At 37.7% G+C, this 19649-nt stretch overlaps 1 protein-coding gene across 1 annotated transcript in view; it reads left to right on the top strand.

Annotated features, from left to right (window-relative positions):
* The window catches only part of LOC146002393 (uncharacterized), a 37454-nt gene that overhangs the window by 12733 nt on the left and 5072 nt on the right, over positions 1–19649 (top strand). Inside the window, exons 2-3 of the mRNA XM_083140144.1 lie at positions 8807–9612; positions 12293–12452. Coding sequence (XP_082996270.1) covers positions 8820–9612; positions 12293–12452 — 953 coding nt within the window. The 5' untranslated portion in view covers positions 8807–8819. The remainder of the gene's footprint in view (positions 1–8806; positions 9613–12292; positions 12453–19649) is intronic.

The raw sequence follows: 19649 nt of genomic DNA, 5'->3' as shown, positions 1-19649 counted from the left end.
ATATATCAAAATCTGCCTAACATGAAATGTAATATTGTTCAACTTTGCTTTCATGCAAACTTGGCATGAAGTAATATTTCATTCTCTCAGGCAAGTGGCACATTTTTTCCTACTTTGGATGTGTAGTCTTTAATTTCTGCTGTAGAAACCAGGTGTGGCTTCTTACGGATGTGTAAAATGATTAATAGGACAACTTTCGTGTCGGTATTTTGTAAGCACAAAATATACACCAAGTTTTCTTGAAAGCTAAGTTGCGTTACTGCGAAGCCTAATTAGATTTTGAACAGGTGTAGGAATTTAGCTTAATGGTTTAATTTTTGCTTTGTAACTTGGCAATAAGGTAGAATTCAGTTGCAGAAGTATTGTATTTCTTAATATCTCTTATACGTTCTATGAAATAAATATTACTGTGTCTGTAATGGTCTTACATAGTAGTATACATTTTTAAGAATACTTCAGTGAATTGAATACGTTGCCACAAATATTTAAAATACTATTAATAATTTGTATAATAAATTTTCAACTTATGCTCTATAGACTCCTTAAAAATGTCACCAGTATTTTTTCATATAATCAAAACAATATCACGTTATGAATCTACTGCCTGTGATTGCAGAGTAATCAAACAAACGCAAAATTATCTATTCTTCCATTGCACGTTAAGGAACAAACACAGACCCGCCTTTTTAACACTACACAGAGCAAAGATACCATTTCCTGTATCATACCCTCCCTGTTATCGTCTCCCTCCCCTCATACAATGTGCATTTTATATAGTTTTCACCGCCAGAGTAGTATTTAATTTTAAAATTTGTGTGTATATGCAAGTTTGTGATCAGTGTTACAGTTCAGTGAAGTGAAGTATAGTATTGCGATATCTATACAACCACAACTACTACTACGAATTCGATTCTGTGGTACTATGATTCTATGACCAATCACAGTTCCCCTTACTTATAAGAGCGACCACAAGAAAAAGAACCTTCGTCGAAAAGTCCCCGCGCACCTTCCTCCTCTTCCGTTCAACTCGGAATATAAGGGAGCATGCCTCACTCTCCCCCTCCCCTCCACACTGGAGTACGGTGCACAGGAGTCTCGAGTCTGCGCAGATTCCTTTACTTCTGGTTCCACTGTAATAGTAATATAAAATTGTACACTCACCTCACTCCGGCAGTTTGTTTCTTTATACATCATATTTGGAGAAGATACAATTCAATCTATAGGTGTACGTACACTGTATATAACACACCTTATTACTGACTTCCTTGACCCTAGATGTACAGTGGGATCCATTAGTATTACCGTGCAAATTGTCCATGACTATTTTCATTAATTTCTCTCTTACATCCTATGTATTTTTAAGCGATGGATTTTTATCTATGTTGGTGCAGAAGTTCTCAACAACTTGTTTCGAGTTTTCTTTTAATTCTTGAAGCTCTTATTGGGTCAAATAAAGTGTAAGAACATGGTGATGGACAATTTGCACGATAATGCTCATGGATCCCACTGTACAGGGTCAAGGAAAACAAAGAAATGAGCATAATTTTCTCTTCGGAGAAGATGTTGAACTTAAACCAAAAAGAACGCAAATAATGAATTCGACAATGTAAGTTGATGAGATTTAGTAAATAATTTGCTGAAGTGAACTAATTCTGAGTGGACTAATCGCAAAGGACATAATCAGCTCAGATCCTATTACCTCTTCATGGTATGTGACGTAAAGTTCCCGCCCAACCGTTTGACGGCGTTAGTGGCTATCGTATCTCCTTTTCCACAGCCTGTAGTACACATCCTCATCTAGACATTGTTCTTGTTCTGGTGTTTAATATCTGCATACTGAAACACTGTCATTCTGTCATTTCACGTGACTTTACATTGAAGTGATGCATTCACTTGGCCGGTTATACGTCATCGCACGCGAAAACTTCAACCGTTACCATGGATATGGGCCAGGGCTGCTATAATTGTCTGTGACAGCTTGCACATTATTTGAAATAATAAACATTTTATAAATCTTAGCTTCTTACAAATATAAAACCTTAAACTCTTAGGTTCGTTACATGTAGTTATGTTCTTTGAACTAACAGGATTCGAATCTCGGGAGGGATGTGCTCTTGGAGTGTACCTTCGTCAATTTCACCCTCACATCTTCACAATTAGTTTAGAGTATGCGACATGAGTTAACGACATACTGGACTTTGCCACAATCACACATACTGAACAACACATGGTGTGAAATGAACTATAGGTTAGACATTCTTCGCGCCTATGTGCAAGTACACTGAACTGAATTATGCAAGTTACACTAAGAAAACATTGTAATGTCAGCTTTCCACTATATTTGTTTAAAATACAGTAGAGTCTCGTTTATCCGACCTTCGCTTATCAGACATTTCGTATTATCCGACATACCACCGGGAAAAAAAATCATCAATCCGCAAGAACTGCAAGTTGCGATCGTGAGCGTAGTCTATTTTTAGTTTCTCCCGACTCTACCGCGTGGCGCCACCGCCTATACTATGACTCATGTGTCTATCATGTGTTTCACATTACATGTTTACTGTATTAGGTTCGTAATGTGTAAAATTATAACATCCGTTTGACGTTCAATAGGCTTTTTCTTAACACCTCCCGCCCGACCCTGTGGCCGAGTGGTTAGCACATCGCGCTGCGACTCCAAGGGTCCCGGGTTCGAATCCCGGTCGGGCTTGGTTGTTTGTGAATGTCCATTCATCAATTTCATCATTTCATCACTCATCCCCATCTTCGCAAATTAGCCAAGAGGCACAAAACGCGAAGTAAAATAAAACAAATCAATCAATCAATCAATCAACTTAACACCTCCCTTTATCCGACATCTTCGCTTATCCGACATTCTGTCGGCCTGTTTATGTCGGATAAGCGACACTCTACCGTATCGGTATCTCACAGTGGACACATCTCTGCTCTTTCCACACCGGAAAAGATACTTTTTTTTCATACGCATGACTCCTCTTCTTTGCCCCTAAATGCTTGATCATATTCCGCCCTCGTACTGATTACTGATTGTTTTTCTTTATCTCCAGTATTTAATCACAGCAGCAAAAGACTCCATTAGCATCACAACAGAAGTTAACTGTACATACACAAGCAGAAATTTACGCCACGAGGCACAGTTCCTGTCAGAAGACTATACAGTGATGTCCGATGCTCCATTCACATCAACGCTCTTTACAATGGTAAAGGAAATACAAAATTCTGGACAAGAGAGCAGTAAAATCCTTTTTTATCTCAATGAGAACAAAATTTACTCTATGCAGTGATTCTGGACGCCAGTTAATTTGAGAGCAGGTATTTTTCTTGCACCCCTCACAAACATTGCCCAAAGCTAGGCCACGTCTGGAGAGTGGGGCAATCCTGTTAGATGAATGTGCGGAAGCAAAAAATATTGGAACACTGATATGTGCGTCTATCCAGAGAACGGAAAGTTTACATCCATGGACAATACCGTACTCGGACTGTTGATTAGTCAATTAGTGTTAATTAGTGGCAATTGTGAGCCTGTCATTTATTTCGTCCAAAACGTCCTTTTAATCATTTCCTCGCACTTTTCGTTTCTTCCGACCACAACATCCGGGAAATCTCTAATCGTAGAAGGTGTTTTCTAATCTTAATTCAAGGTAACACGCTTCTATTTATAAACCATAGAAGTCTATTTTTCTTTTCATACAATTTTTACTTTCATCAGCTATATGTAGTACGTATTTGAAAGTAGCACGTCACCTACAAGTTGCAACAAACAGCTATTTTTACGTATCCCGTAAGTCCCTTACTTCTTGTGAAAATTAGTACAAAAAATATTCATTGTGTTATTTCTAATCACATTTTATGTTTTTCTTTTATTCTAGCATTCTCACCGTGACTCTCCGTACCTGCTCTTCACTTACTTTCACTGTTACTTTTTGCCTATTAATGCATTCTCTTCCTTCCGTCCTTCTCATTTTGAAACAACGCCATACTTTTTCCCTCCAGTATTATTTTTGACACTGCAATGTACTCGGTGCAATAGTGGTATTTAAACGCACGACCATGGAAATAGGCGGCTGGGCAGAATTGCGCTGTTGCCACATATGGGAAAAGCAAAGCGAGGGCGGGACAAAAGTTGCTAGTTCCCGCGCACTGTGTGGCAACGTCAACCGGGCTGCGTTGCCTAGTTCGAGCGTCAGACCGACCTCTCTCTTGGCACTCACTTTTGTGTTATCCCTGACCTTTCGAGCAAATGCTGTCATCTTGTATCACATGGATTACAAGACCAACTTTACAACGAGATCCTTCATTCTCGTAAACTTCCGAACGCACGGGGTTGTGCTCCGACGTGGCAACAGCGCGAACTTCTGCCAGCCGCCTAATTTCATGGCCATACGTTTAGTGGAATGCAACTCAGTTGGAAAGCAATAACAACGAAATAAATTTAATTGTAAAATAATAAAATATTTAAAATTACAGTTACAAAAGGAATCACTCCTCAATGCCATATTTAAAAAACAAACATGGAAATTTATAGGAGATACACATGATACACACACACACACACACACACACACAGGGTGCTCGGAAATTCCCCTTACAAACTCCTAGGGCTATTAGAGGGGACTGAGTAGACAATATTTGGAATAGGAACCCATGTCCGGAAACGTACCGTTTCCGTGCTACAACCATGGCAATGTGTCGGATGTGCCTGTGTTGGTATGCAACCGGGTAGGCAGTACATGACGTCAGAAGATCACCTGATGGCACATGACGTCTACCCTGCCACGGTAACCTGCCTGGAGCCCCATTCACGTGCCTGTGCGTATCCGATGACCATGGTTGAGTACACATTTGCAGAATACACGGACATGATCCTTGTGTATGGCGCAGCGGAAGGCTATGGAAGAGCAGCTCGTCGGGTGTATCAAGAGCGTTATCCACAACGTGAAACTTCATCGAATATTCTTTTTAAGACCAGCCGATTCTGTACCACGTGTTAACTTCTGCACGTGGTTTCTGCACCGCTGCATCGAGGAGCCCCAGTTTAAACGTCGAGTTCTGTTCACAGATGAATGTAAATTCACTAGGGAGTGTGTTCGCAATTCTCGAAACAGCCATGTCTGGGCAGACGAAAACCCTCATGCTATGCATGACCGGGGATTCCAGCACATGTTTGCTATCAATGTGTGGACAGGTATTCTGGACGGTCATGTGATCGGACCTTACCTTCTTCCAGCCAGGCTAACGTGTGCCGCGTACTTGATCTTCCTACAGGTAGTATTGGCCCTGTTCTTGGATGTTGTGCCATTGATCGTCCGCCAGGAATTGGGGTTTCAGCACGATGGTGCACCGCCTCACTTTACACGTGACGTTGGGAGACATCTTAACCGAAGATTTGGGCGAAGATGGACAGGCCGATGTGGTCCAACCGCATGGCCCCCACGATCGCCGGATTTAACGCCATTGGACTATTTCTTGTGGGGTCATATGAAGAGTATGGTGTACGAGACTCCTGTAGAGACAGAGGACGAACTGCTGGCACGAGTTATGGTCGCTGCACAAGAGAATGACGGGACGGGAGCGAGTGTACCGGAACATGATTCGTCGGTGCGCAACGACGTTGGTGTTCGTCACATCGAGACACTGTTGTAGCTTAGCAGTGCCGTATGCGACTCATCCAGTGCAGAAGACAGAAACAAATTGTTGCGTTCCACTGTCGACACAGGCGTTATTGTGACCAATGAACAGTACGTTTCTTTTTTGTTCCCTTGGCATTGTTACCAAATAAATTTGTTTGTATTATGAACTGAGTCACAAGTCATTCACTTCTGTACCTTACGTAATACCTTATTTGACATGGTTGTAATAAATGATTACACTTTAGGTCATCAGGTGATCTTCTGACTTCATGTACTGCCTAGGAGTTTGTAAGGGGAATTTCCGAGCACCCTGTATATACATAGTTATATAGTTATAAAATAAATGTTGGGTGTTTAAACATTTTTAAACTTCTAAAACGAAGCAATAACAGGATTTAAATATTTTTTAGATATTTTTTAAATGAGAAAATCGATTTAGTAAGCTAGACAGCTAGTGTGGAACAAAACAGTTCATTTAACAGCATTCAGCGGGGAATTTTCTTCTGCTACTGAAAATTAGGACCACTAGACAATACACAATAATAAAAGGTTATGTTTTCTATGCTCAGAGTCCAGAGCATCATTTTCACCATGTTTGGTATCGTCGAATGAAATTCAACCCACCCTATCAAACATTTTTTTCAGAAGACGGAAATATATTTCCTTCCCCAAGCCTAGATGTCGCTCTACTTTCATGTTCAATATATTCAAACGGACAGGAGAAAACAGAAATTTTAAAATTCTAGTGGAGTAACAATGAAACTCTTAATTAATAACAGTAGTCTCTATCTCTGTCTTAAACATGCTCAGACACTTCAGTATTCAAAATATTGACTATTTGCTATTCTTCTCACACAGTGATTATTATAGAAGATATTGTTGAGAAATAGTGCATCTGTTTAATCAACAATTTATGAATCCTCTCATGGCAGAGCCCTCTCCAAATATTACTTATATTTTGTTTCAACGATTTTAATACTGCAAACAGTTGGCAGGAGAATTCAATATAACTACTGTAAAATAAAATAAAACGACTTTAAAATTATTAACAGCTGTTGCATATTTAACTTTAATTAATGTGATTTTACTGATTATTTTTTTAAGAACGTATTTATGATCCACCTTGGTTTATTTGATTCAGTTGGTTTATTCTAACTTGTCCTTCTGCCACTTTTGACTAATCGCGACGATGAGGATGAGTGATGAAGGTAACTTCCAAGCAGGACCGAAGCTTGGGGTCTGAAACCTAGGGCTCCATTCAAAGCTTTTTTTAAAAAATAAAATAAAGCTAAGTCAAAATATGCGAATGAGAAATTTACACAAGGAATTTTCTGTTTCCCAAAGTAGCAGCAATAGTACTTTTTAAATATGTTTTTGAGACACTAAGACATAACTGAAATATTCTTAAATATAGTAATTTTTAACCATAAATGCCAACTTCCAATCATTAAATACGTATGTACAGTGTGTTCATAAAGTTCCGGTACTATTACAATATACATTACATTTGTAATTGCACCGGGACTTTATGAACACCCTGTATAATCTGTGTTACTTTTTAAAAAATGTTCCTTTGTTTTCTCATTTCAAAAACTGTAGGATGTAAATAGTATCACAAACAGTGGCATAAGATAATATCAAAGGACTTACATAAACTGTGGGTGCTTGGTAGTGCGAGGGGCGAAAAAATATTAGCTACGGGGCTGCTCACAAGGAAGATCAAAAATTATTCTACCAAGAGAAAGTAAACTGTCCTTTCCCTCCCCTCACCCTGTTTTGGCACCCTATCGCAGCCACTAATAGAACATCGAATAGAAAGTCTGTTGATTTGAAAGATCCGTAAATAATTAACTTGGAGCGACATATGTCTTCTCGATCCAATCATCACAATAGGCCCGTAGCCAAGGGAGGGCCAAGGGGGCCATGCCCCATCCTCGAACTGTCATTTATTTTAATGTGAACCTATAAAAACCAACAAAAGCAACAATGAAAATTTTCCAGATATTGCAAACATTTCAATTTTGTCCTTGCGTAGATAAATGCGTTGCTAGTAGAGAGAGGTAGGATCCAGAAGGCTTCAGTCTGAAATATTTAGTAATTTTAATTTTATAACCATTGATGCAAGGCTACAAGTCGTCCCGGTTTAGACCGAACAGTCTAACTGCAACTGTGTTACTGATGGTCGAGTCAGTGGGTGTTCTATGGATGAGTTGAATTTTTCCGTTACTTTGGACAATAATATTGCAATTCTATAATTGTACGTCTAGCTGCAAAACCACCATAGGGTGTCTACAATTTCGAAAAAGCAATATTTCCTGACTTTTCTATGCTTTTCCAACCAAGTCGTTAGTGAAAGAAGGTCGCTACATTTTAGCTACACACAGACTTACAATCTCACTCAACCGATTTACAAGAAGGAAAACTAATCAGAAATTGACTGTTGTATAGTGCCACCAGGGGTGAGCTAATTGTAAACAAAACTCTTTCTACATAAAAAATTGTAACAATTATAGCATAAATAATACTTAATCATAGTAATTTTTTGTAATTTTTACAAGTCTAATAGAGGAAAAGGTCTAAATATGGGCCCCCTTTTTATTTTGTCATTTTCGGAAGAAAAAAATTAATATATCAAGCACCTGCCTTTAAAATGCATATCTATGAAATATATACTTAAATGTAATAGCATGCTAAAGTATAGAAGTTCTCCATTTTTTTAAAAAAAAAGTAATTTCCAAAAAATGGTAAAATGATGTATTTCAAAGGCGTGGTCTAAATATGGGCTACTAGTGGCAATATCACAAAAAACAATTACAATTTTAAAAAAACATACATTTATCGCTAAAACATTATAAAATTCATATTTATGAATAATCTCTTGTTTTGAAAATCACGCGGAATGAAAAAAATCGAAATTAAGAAAAACATCCAAATATTTGTTGAAAATGTCATCTCAACATTAGACTTCATGTCATAGCCCATACTTAGACCATCACGCTATTTTTCTTCTTCCCCCTCCTCTAAAAATCCTGTGTAGGTGTTCTTACAAGAACTGGCAACATTGAAGGGACATGTGGTGGCCACACGCTTTGTCAAGATTATGACGAAGATAAAGTCCTAGTTTGCGGAACTACATGCTTCTATATTTTCTCTTTCAGGTGTACAGTGAAGATGAAGAAGACATTGGTCTGTATAGTCTTCGTAGCCCTCTCGAACATTGTTCACTGCTTCCAAGGTGGTTTCTTGGGAAATCCAGACCAGTTAACCAACAATGACGACACGCTGGACGCAGAGGGCCAATGGCCAATGGAAAACTTCGGCATCTTCAAGCGAGAGTCGCCAATGGATGACACTGGAGAATATGACATCAATTCGATATTCCCTGGCGCCACCTTCGACGTCAACTCATTGCCGAGGGAGAACTTGGGTTCGAATCTCTTCAGATTCAAAAGAGACGGGCTGTTCAGCTACACCGGAGGCTCCTACGACTTCAACGCTCCACTTTCACACTCGACCAATGAAGCGTCCGCTGATAGTTTAGGTTCGAGCGCCTTCAGCCTAGCAAACTTAAAACCAAGTGGAGCTTCCATATTTCCTTTCGACAAGTTCACAAAAAGAAGCCCTAATGGTGCAAGATCTGGGTCTTTGGACAGCACGTGGACCAACTCCAGAGTACCGAGCACCATTAATAGACCCACGGGTACTACAAATAACGCGCCAAGGGACGGAGTTCGAACCTCACTCGATACAGGACGACGCATATCATCCAATGCTTCCCGTGGAACCGGAAGTGGACTCACAAGCCCAGGAGGAACGCGCTGGTCCAGCAGTAACACTGGAAACAGTCTACTTTCCAACAATAGACCGTCGTCAAATTCCAACAGGAACAACAATAGAGGCTCTGGCAACAATAGAAGAAATAATGAAGGAAGCTCAGGAGGCAGAGGAGGAGCCATGTTTCCTGGTAAATACGTTTTAATAATAGATTTATATAAAATTCGACAGGCAGATTTCTCCAAAAGTAACACTGTTCTCGAAGTTAGTGTCTTCTTAGGTTAAGGGTCGTGATTTTGCTCGTCACTGTCATCCAACAGAGTGATGAATTCAGAGGAGGAGGAAGGTTGAGGAAGTTGTCCCAAAAATTTCAATGGCATGGGATTCGGACAATATCTAAGAAATTTGGAAACCAAGTTCACTTTGGCTTTCTTTAATTCACTTTAATTTGACGTAGAACGAATTTTTTTTCTTTTTTTCGTAGTAATAGGCATGAATTAGGTTCTCTTTATAAATGAAAGTCAAAATAATGAACAAATTTAAATTACCGTCCGATTTAATAACTACTAAATTAAGAAATACTATGGTGGATCATTATAACGCTTCAAGCTTGGGAGCGAATTTACAATATCTCCAATTTCTTTAATATTTGGTATACTAACTAAATTTGGCCTTCTAATCACGAATCTGTTGTTAAAATGCGGGGATCACGTGTGGAAATCGGAAAAATAGGCGATAGAAGTGGAAATTCTTTTTTTTTTAGAGCTGTATCGCATTGATTTACGAACAAAATTTTAACTAAGCTTGCATAACCTAACCTAACCTTACCGGAAATGGTTCGTGGGGCTATCCGTGAATGGTTTGTGGGGCTATCCGTGAATGGTTTGCGGGGCTACCCGTGCATGGTTCATGGGGTTACAGATTCCTCAATGGGCAAGACGCCATTTTTCTAGAAGAACGCTCGAACACCGTTGCCAAACTTATCGGCTACGTCCATCCTCCTCCACACTCCACTTAAATAACTGTTGCACATTAACAATTTTATCACTCCTCTGTTCCGCCATGCTTCAACGATTAATGCTCTGCCGAACGTCACTTGTTCATATCATCAAACATGGTTCCTATGTTTATGTATGGAGAATGATCGCGGTAATGAAGAACGTAGTTTTGCAACATATATAGACGTAAGTGTACAATTTCTATACGTCACCCCCAAATCTTAACTCCAGATACATTACCAGGACTGCATATTTAGTGAGTATAAGAAGTAAGAAAGAAATTGGAGATATTCTCTGTATTGTACATTGTTACCCAAGCTTTTGTGAGGAACCAAGAAAGTTTCATTGATGACGTCATCCACAGGTATGCTGTAGAAAGTCTAGACGCCTAGGTTTGCTGTAATTTGAACCAGTTCTTCGACGCGAGCCGATACTGTTGCTAGAACGTTGTCTCAGAGGAATCGACATTATTCCAAGAATGTTGTCTCAAAGCAGCCGAGGTTGTTCCTAGAATGTTGTCTCAGGAAAGCGGAAGTTGTTGCTAGAATGATGTTTCAGAGCAGCTGATATTGTTCCTAAAACGTTGTCTCAAGGAAGTTGATGTTCCTAGAACGTTGTCTCGTAGAAGCCTAAGTTGTTCCTAGAATGTTATCTCAGGGAAGTTGATGATGTTCCTAGAACATTGTCTCAGGGAAGTTGAGGTTGTTCCTGGAAAATTGTTTAAGAGAAGTTGATGTTGTTCCTGGAACATTGTCTCAGGGAAGTTGATGTTGTTCCTAGAACATTGTCTCAGGGAAGTTGATGTTCTTCCTGGAACATTGTCTCAGGGAAGTTGTTGTTGTTCCTTTAACATTGTCTCAGGGAAGTTGATGTTCTTCCTGGATCATTGTCTCAGGGAAGTTGATGTTGTTCATAGGACATTGTCTCAGGGAAGTTGATGTTGTTCCTAGAACATTGTCTCAGGGAAGTTGATGTTGTTCCTGAAACATTGTCTGAGGGAAGTTGATGTTGTTCCTGAAACATTGTCTGAGGGAAGTTGATGTGGTTCCTAGAACATTGTCTCAGGGAAGTTGATGTTGTTCCTAGAACATTGTCTCAGGGAAGTTGATGTTGTTCCTAGAACATTGTCTCAGGGAAGTTGATGTTGTTCCTGAAACATTGTCTCAACATTGTCTCAGGGAAGTTGATGTTGTTCCTTTAACATTATCGCAGGGAAGTTGATGTTGTTCATACGACATTGTCTCAGGGAAGTTGATGTTCTTCCTAGAACATTGTCTCAGGCAAGTTGATGTTCCTAGAACATTGTCCCAGGGTAGTCTATGTTGTTCCTAGAACATTTTTTAGGGAAGTTGTGTTGTTCCTAGAACATTGTCTCAGGGAAGTTGATGTTATTTCTGTAACATTGTCTCGGGTAAGTTGATGTTGTTCATAGGACATTGTCTCAGGAAAGTTGATGTTGTTCCTAGAACAATGTCTCAGGGAAGTTAATATTCCTAAAACAGTGTCTCAGGGAAGCTGATGTTGTTCCTAGAACATTGTCTCAGGGAAGTTGATGTTGTTCCTTTAACATTTTCTCAGGGAAGTTGATGTTGTTCATAGGACATTGTCTCAGGGAAGTTGATGTTGTTCCTAGAACAATGTCTCAGGGATGTTGATGTTCCTAGAACGTGTCTCAGGGAAGTTGATGTTGTTCCTAGAACATTCTCTCGGAACAGCTGATGTTGTTCCTAGAACGTTGCTTCAAGGAATTTGATGTTGTTTCTAGAGCATTGTCTCAGGACAGCTGATGTTGTTCGGCAAATGAATGGATGGAAGATCTAGCAGAACCTTAAAAGCAACAATACCCGCATAACACTGCAGTTTGTGTTCCAGGGACGAAGTGGTGTGGTTCCGGCAACAAAGCAGAGAACGACACAGATGTCGGGGAACACGAGGAAACGGACAAGTGTTGCAGAGAACATGACAATTGCCCGGATTACATCGAGGCAGGAGAGACCAAGCATGGCCTCACGAACGATGGATACTACACCCGGTAAGTCTTCTCCCAAGTAAAAAAATAAATAAATAAATGATCTTTTAGCCCAAAATATGATTATTTAGAAATGATATTTAGGTTATGTAACTGCTTCTCCACTCATATTGATTCTGGCTACACCACTGAACACATCATTACAATAGCTCAGTATTTTATAAACGTTCTGCTTTATCTGCAGACATTTTTTATTTCAAAATTATTTTTTTAAGGAATGAAGAGATAATAGAGGAAAGTTTGCAGAAGATGGATGTCTACGAAATGATATTTATGCTTTCTGTATTTTTTCTTCCAATTCTGGGAGTTAAATTTTAAAAATCCACATCGATAGCTTGCAAGAAAGTGACCAATCCGGTGGGGAAAGTTTAAAATTAAACCTAGTACAAAGAATATCGTAGATTAGAACTTTATACTAAGTTCTAAGGGTTTAAGAAACATAGTATTGGCTGTTAGGACATTATGGGAGGGTGTGGATAATCCATTGTCTGCAGAGATACGATTGTTGCCATCTACCGTTTATAAAATCGGTGTGTCTTACATTAAACTGTAGATTGCCGGCCCCCGTGGCGGAGTGGTTAGCGCATCGCGCTACGAGGCCAGGGGTCTCGAGTTTGAATCCTGGCCTGGGCATGGACGTTTGTGAGAGTGCATCAATTCTATGACATCATCTCTCATCCCCATCTTCGCAAACTAGACAAAAGTGGCACAAAAAGCGAAGTAAAATAAAGCAAATTAATCAACCTTAAGCTGTAGATCTACATTCGAATTTGCCATCCGCATGCACGTGTATGCTTTCATCATTTCCTCCTGGTGAAATGAAAAAAAAAAGATTTAGTTAGATAAGATTGAAGAGGGACAGAAAAACAATAAATTCAGGAAAAATAATATATTTCAGCAACTTGGCTGTAACTTTTAGACAAAAAAATATTTAATGAACAATTTGTACTTAACAAGCATATCGTATATTTTAGAGGTATTTGGATACTAACATTGCATGGCCTTTTTCATGACTGATTGTATGTAAAAGGTTATTCAAAAATAACTCTACAGTATAGCAGAAAAACTAATTGATTAAACTTAACTCTAGCTATGAGTACTAGGGTAGATATCAATATCTTACTTCAATGAATTACTTCCTTTGGGGTCTTGTGAAAGATCACCCGCGCCCTCTCTTAGCAACTTTAGAGAACTTACAAGATGGACAACTGAAGCCATCACACAAGTCGATCGGAAATGCTGAAGATAGCATGGGCTGCATTTAACTATCACCTAGTAATTGTCATTACCAATTTTCTGAAATATAAGCTTTCATTTGATTCCTCTATTAATTTAAATAATTATAAACCACTGTTACAATAAACGTTTAGAGTTATCGACATCATTTGAAATAACCCTTCACAGTATAGCCCGGCTGCCTTAACCGAAACCTTGGACAGAAGTGCGCATGCGCCAACTGGACTTGTTCAGTGTCAAATAGGGGTGATGGCAGAAATCGCATACCTCTAATAAAGACTGAAAATTATGAGCTCTTGTTTGAAGCCGTGCATAGTCCTGGGATAGCATTATGGCGGAGATGCCCACTAGAGCTTGTTAAGTTTTAATTTTTGTCAAGAAATTATTTGTACTCACTTGTGGAGTGTAATATGTAGAGTTATATACTACTTAGTAGACTTAAAAATTGCAATCTTGCCTGGTGCAATGACTCACAATCTTCAAAATAGTTGTTACAAGTAGAAATATGAAGGTTACGCCATGATAGTATCTCCCTATCTACGAAATTGTTGGCTTAAAGTTGACCCATAAAAGAAGGCTCAAGTTTCCGTTCTGGAACCTGGAGGTCTGTGGCAGTAATGTAATTTATGGAAGATAAGCGTTCCGTGAAAATCGTTTGCTGTGGAAACATCAATGAAGTAATGTTTCAAATTATGGAAGGGTTCAGAATGAAAATAAAAGCAAGCACATATATATAAACGAAATATCACAGTGTAGTTTGCTTGGTGCTTCTACCTGCTTCTCCTCTCGGAATACCCTTTCCATGTAGTTTTCTTCTTCCCTCACTGGATTGTATAATTGTAAATTGACTTTAACAAATATGTTGTGCACGAGTCTTAAACCCTATTCCCCTGGTCCCGCTCACTGTTTGCCGCTGGTTCATTGTGTCACCCTCTCTATGTTCTATCCAAGTTATTTTACTATTATACGTTAAATAGAAGCAAAGCTTAAACTTACGACGGGGAATGTTTTATTACTCTAGTTGTGACGTTCACTAGTCAATCATTTGCACGATTACAATTCGTTCATAAATATTTCAAACTAAAACGCGAAGGTGAAGATACAACTTCTATGGGTCTATATATTAGTGAAATAACTGAGCAATATGCAGTTCACTATTACCTATATTTCCATTTTGTCCCACACATTACCACATAATGACTATTTATTCTCGTTGCTATAGCAACGTTAGAATTCCAAATATCTCGTTTATACAGTGTATACCGCAATAAATAACATAAAACATAATTAACGTTGTACAAAGTAGTTATTATACATTTTTTAAACGTTAATATAAAGTGACTTGTATAATATGAAATTAATAATTTCAATAAACATATAATTAATTATATTGAGCGGATCCACAGGATTATCATAACATTCCCCTCCTCCGGGAAAATGAAAACTACGAAACACTGAGGAGGAGTTTTCATTTACAAATCATTTAGATGTTTATGAACATAAGTAAAACAAAGTTACAAATGCACAATATTATCTGACATTCGACAACAACGTACACATAAACAGATTTGTGCCTAACAGTAATAACAACTCAGAACATAATACAATGTTCAATTGTACAAGCTAATAAACAAAAAAATTCTTTCACAGTAGCTCATAATTTTATTTAATTCTCAGACAAGAGTTGATTCCTCTTTCCTTCTGAAGAGTTAAACACTTGAAGATTTGAAAAGTTCACCTTGCCATAATATTGCTAATAAACAATACATGTACAGCATTACTTGATTCAACTACGTAATGTAATAGAATCAGCAGCTAAAGAAAGTATAGGATACCCATAAACCGAGAAAAAGTAAGCCATGGTTTGATAATGAATGTCATAATCTAATAGAAATAAGAAATCAGGCTAGACTTAGGTGGTTAAATAACTCTGATGATACAAATCTAAACAATTATAATAGAATAAAGCGAGAAGTTAACCGCACGTTTAGAAGTAAAAAAAGAGATTACTTGAAAAGCAAAATTAACGAAATTGAAACAAACAGCAAAAATAAAAATATCAGAGATTTATATAAAGGTGTAAATGAGTTTAGAAAGGGGTGGCAACCTAAAGTAAACTTGATAAAAGATAAAGACGGTGATTTTCTAGCTGACCCAAGCGATATTCTAAATAGATGGAAGAACTACTTTAATGACCTTTTAAATGTCCATGTAGGAGATAAATCAGAAGTAAATGAAGTCCACACAGCATAACCTTTAGTTCCAGAACCTAACTTGACTGAAGTTAAAGATGCTATTAAAAGGCTGAAGAATAACAAAGTACCTGGCATTGATTTAATACGAGCTGAGTTAATTAAATATGGTGGAAATTCATTAATATGTCAAATTCATAAATTAATTTGTTTAATTTGGAATATAGAAGAAATCCCTCAACAGTGGAAAGAATCCATAATTGTTCCTGTGTTTAAAAAAGGTGATAAAATGAACTGCAATAATTACCGTGGAATTTCTCTACTCTCAACAACATATAAAATATTATCTAACATTCTTTTAACAAGACTAACCCCATATGCTAATGAAATTATAGGTGATTATCAATGTGGATTTAAACGTAACAGATCAACTACAGATCAAATTTTTCACATCAGACAGACACTTGAAAAAAAAGTGGGAATATAATCAAAATGTCCATCACCTATTCATTGATTTAAAAAAAGCATATGATTCGGTCAAAAGAGATAAATTATATAATATATTAGTAGAGTTTGGAATACCTAAGAAGCTTGTTAGTATGATAAAAATATGCACCAGTGAAACAGAAAGTAAAATTCGTGTGGGTATTAATATGTCTGACAAATTTACAATTCATGATGGGTTAAAACAAGGAGATGCATTATCTCCATTGCTCTTTAATTTTGCCTTAGAATATGCTGTTAGGAAGGTAAAAGAAACTAATGAAGGACTAAAATTAAACGGTGTGACTCAGTTGTTAGCATATGCAGATGATCTAGACTTACTGGGGGATGATGTGAATACAATTAAGAATAATGCTAAAATATTTTTCAAAACTGCTAAAGAGATAGGTTTGGAAGTTAACAAAGAGAAAACTAAATATATGCTTACAGGCCGAAACCAAGTGTTAGGTAATAATCAAAATCTAATTATTGATAACAACTCGTTTGAACCAGTTTCCAAATTCGAATACTTAGGAGTAATATTAACAAATGAAAATATATTAAAGAGGAAATAAAAAGTAGGCTTAATTCAGGAAATGCATGTTACTTCTCTCTTCATAAACTTTTGTCTTCTCGTTTAATATCTAAGAAACTAAAAGTTAAAATATACAAAACCGTAATTTTGCCTGTAGTATTATATGGATGTGAAACTTGGTCCCTTACATTGAAAGAGGAACATAAATTGAGAGTATTTGAAAATAAGATCCTTAGGAAAATCTTTGGACCTAAAAGGGATGAGGAGACAGGTGAGTGGAGAAGGTTACATAATTTAGAACTACATAATTTGTATTCATGTCCTGATATTATTAGAATAATTAAATCAAGAAGACTTAGGTGGGCAGGCCATGTGGCACGAATGAGAGAGGGAAGAGGAGTTTACAGGATTCTTGTTGGGAAACCTGATGGTAAGAGACCTGTAGGAAGGCCAAGACGAAGATGGAGGGACAACGTTGAGATGGACTTAAGGGAAATCGGTAGGAATGGAAAAGAGTATATAGAAGTTGCTCAAGATAGGGAAAGATGGAAGGCCTGTGTTGCTGCAGCCATGAACCTTCGGGTTTAAGAAGGCTAGGGAGTTAGTTAGTTAGTGTCATAATATTGCTGGTTCATTCTGTAAAGAATTGCATTATTGTCCTTAACTTCTCAATATATTAAACAAAAGAAAATGTATTGAAAAGCCATTATCAATTGTACTATCTTTCAGGCGAGAAATTCTATTATTTTAATTCTCATCTGCTGGTTGAGCTTTTAACCAAATAGAAGAATTATCATCTTGTGAATCTTCCAAGATTACTTGATTGATATACAATTTATCATCAAGTGCGGAATAACTCGTACAAGGCGGAAATCTGCTCAACGCATCAGCAATACTATTTGAAACTCCTGGTACATAACATAACGTGAAATCAAAACACTGCAGTCTGAGAGATTGTTCTACAAACTGCAATAACTTAAGTTGATCCACTGCAATCAATTTGGCAGTCTGAATAATACATTTTATGCTGCACCATAATTCATAACTGATCAAATTACATTGACTTGCACTGTCAATGGCACATTGTATGCTAATACCGCAAACTGTTCCTGTGATCAGAGGTTGATCAGTAATAGGAGTATGTATGCCAGTATCATTTAAAGTCCAAGTAGGTTCTTCTTCGTACCATATCACTACGATATGATTTAGACTGATCCTGCTTTACGTCTTTACGTTAGTGCGAGCAAACTGGTCCACGTTCACCCGCGACGTTCGTTTAATGTTTCTTGAGGGGCAGAAGAAATGAACTGTTTACAAGAAGTTTCTCTTGGATCGAAAAATGGAGCATTTACATTTAATCTAGTATTAGCCACTGTAGTTCCATTGCAACTGTTTCCCGTTGACAACTGAGACGACGAATATCCACAATTAGCACATACACTGCATGGTTGGAATGAGTGAAAATTATCGTTAGAGAACTGAGAGTTAGAACGCAGTGTAAATTCTCTGTTGTTCTTGCTCGTTTCTGGCATTGAAACGGTTGCCCATAACTCTACCATTATTGTTGAAGTATCGCCAGCTTTGTGGGCTCCTATTTTGCCGAAAGATTTGAGTTCCTGTATCATTACGTCTGTAAAGATTATGTATATGGTATGTTAGTTAGGCTAGGTTTCTCAAAATTATTATTCCTATAAAAAAATCATCGTCTTCTGGCTGGAGTTTGATTGTTGGCTTTCAGCACCGGATGAAACATCTATACGTGAGATCTTGATTCTTTTATTTTCATCACTAGAAGAAATAAAATTAACACTATCGTTAAGTCTTACATTACGTCTTGAACATTCATTTTCATTAGATTGATCACCGTTCGCAAACGATGAACGTTTAGCAACACCTTGAACTCTCAGTTTTGCCCTTGCACTATTATTGTCAGTTAAACTTTTAGAATTATTCCCATCATGTCGGAAATTTTTTTCACGTACATTATCTTGAATATTAAGTCTCTTGTTCGATCTTGAATTCACTAAATCCAACCTCTTTAGTAACGCAATTACATCATCCATTTTATCTAATCTATCGGCTAATATAGTTTGTGCAATAGATGTGGGCAACTGATTGATTAAAATATCAATAACTTCTGCATCATTTGGACGACTATTTACGGCTTCTAAGTTCAATCAATTGAGCCTGAGTTAAGGAATAAGATGTGTAGTGATTCAGAAATTCGTCAACAAATTGTTTGTACGGTGTGAAAGAATCAACATGAGTATTATACCAACCTTCTGCAGGTCCTTGGACACAATTAGTAATACATTCAAGCCTTTGCATGTCAGGAACTTGAAGTAAATCTAAATAGGACGTTGAAGTTTTAATAAACTTACGTGGGCTTGATTTCTCAGGATCTCCCGAATATTTAAGAAGAACAGTAAGTTCATTCAATCTTATCAATCGTCGAGGTTCTTGAGTAAGCGAACGCACACAATTGTAAGGATAATCACATCGATGATTCTGCAGGTTTGATGACTTTTGGTTTACTTGTCTCTTTCTTTCCTGCCCAGAACCATGAGAATATAAAGAACGGGTTGATTGACATAACTTGATAGTATTACTAGCTCTCATGCGATTATTTCTAGAACGTTTGTGTCTTTGTGAAGCAATGCGATTGTGATCGTCATCAGAAACATCACACGCTGAAGAATCAGATGATTTAGGAGAGGTTAGGTTCCGTGCAGGCATACCAGGTTGACAGTTACC

The sequence above is a fragment of the Lepisma saccharinum genome, chromosome 18, assembly GCF_977018435.1.
Source record: "Lepisma saccharinum chromosome 18, izLepSacc3.1, whole genome shotgun sequence".
Lineage (NCBI taxonomy): Eukaryota > Metazoa > Arthropoda > Insecta > Zygentoma > Lepismatidae > Lepisma > Lepisma saccharinum.
This window is presented reverse-complemented; position numbering and strand designations above follow the sequence as displayed.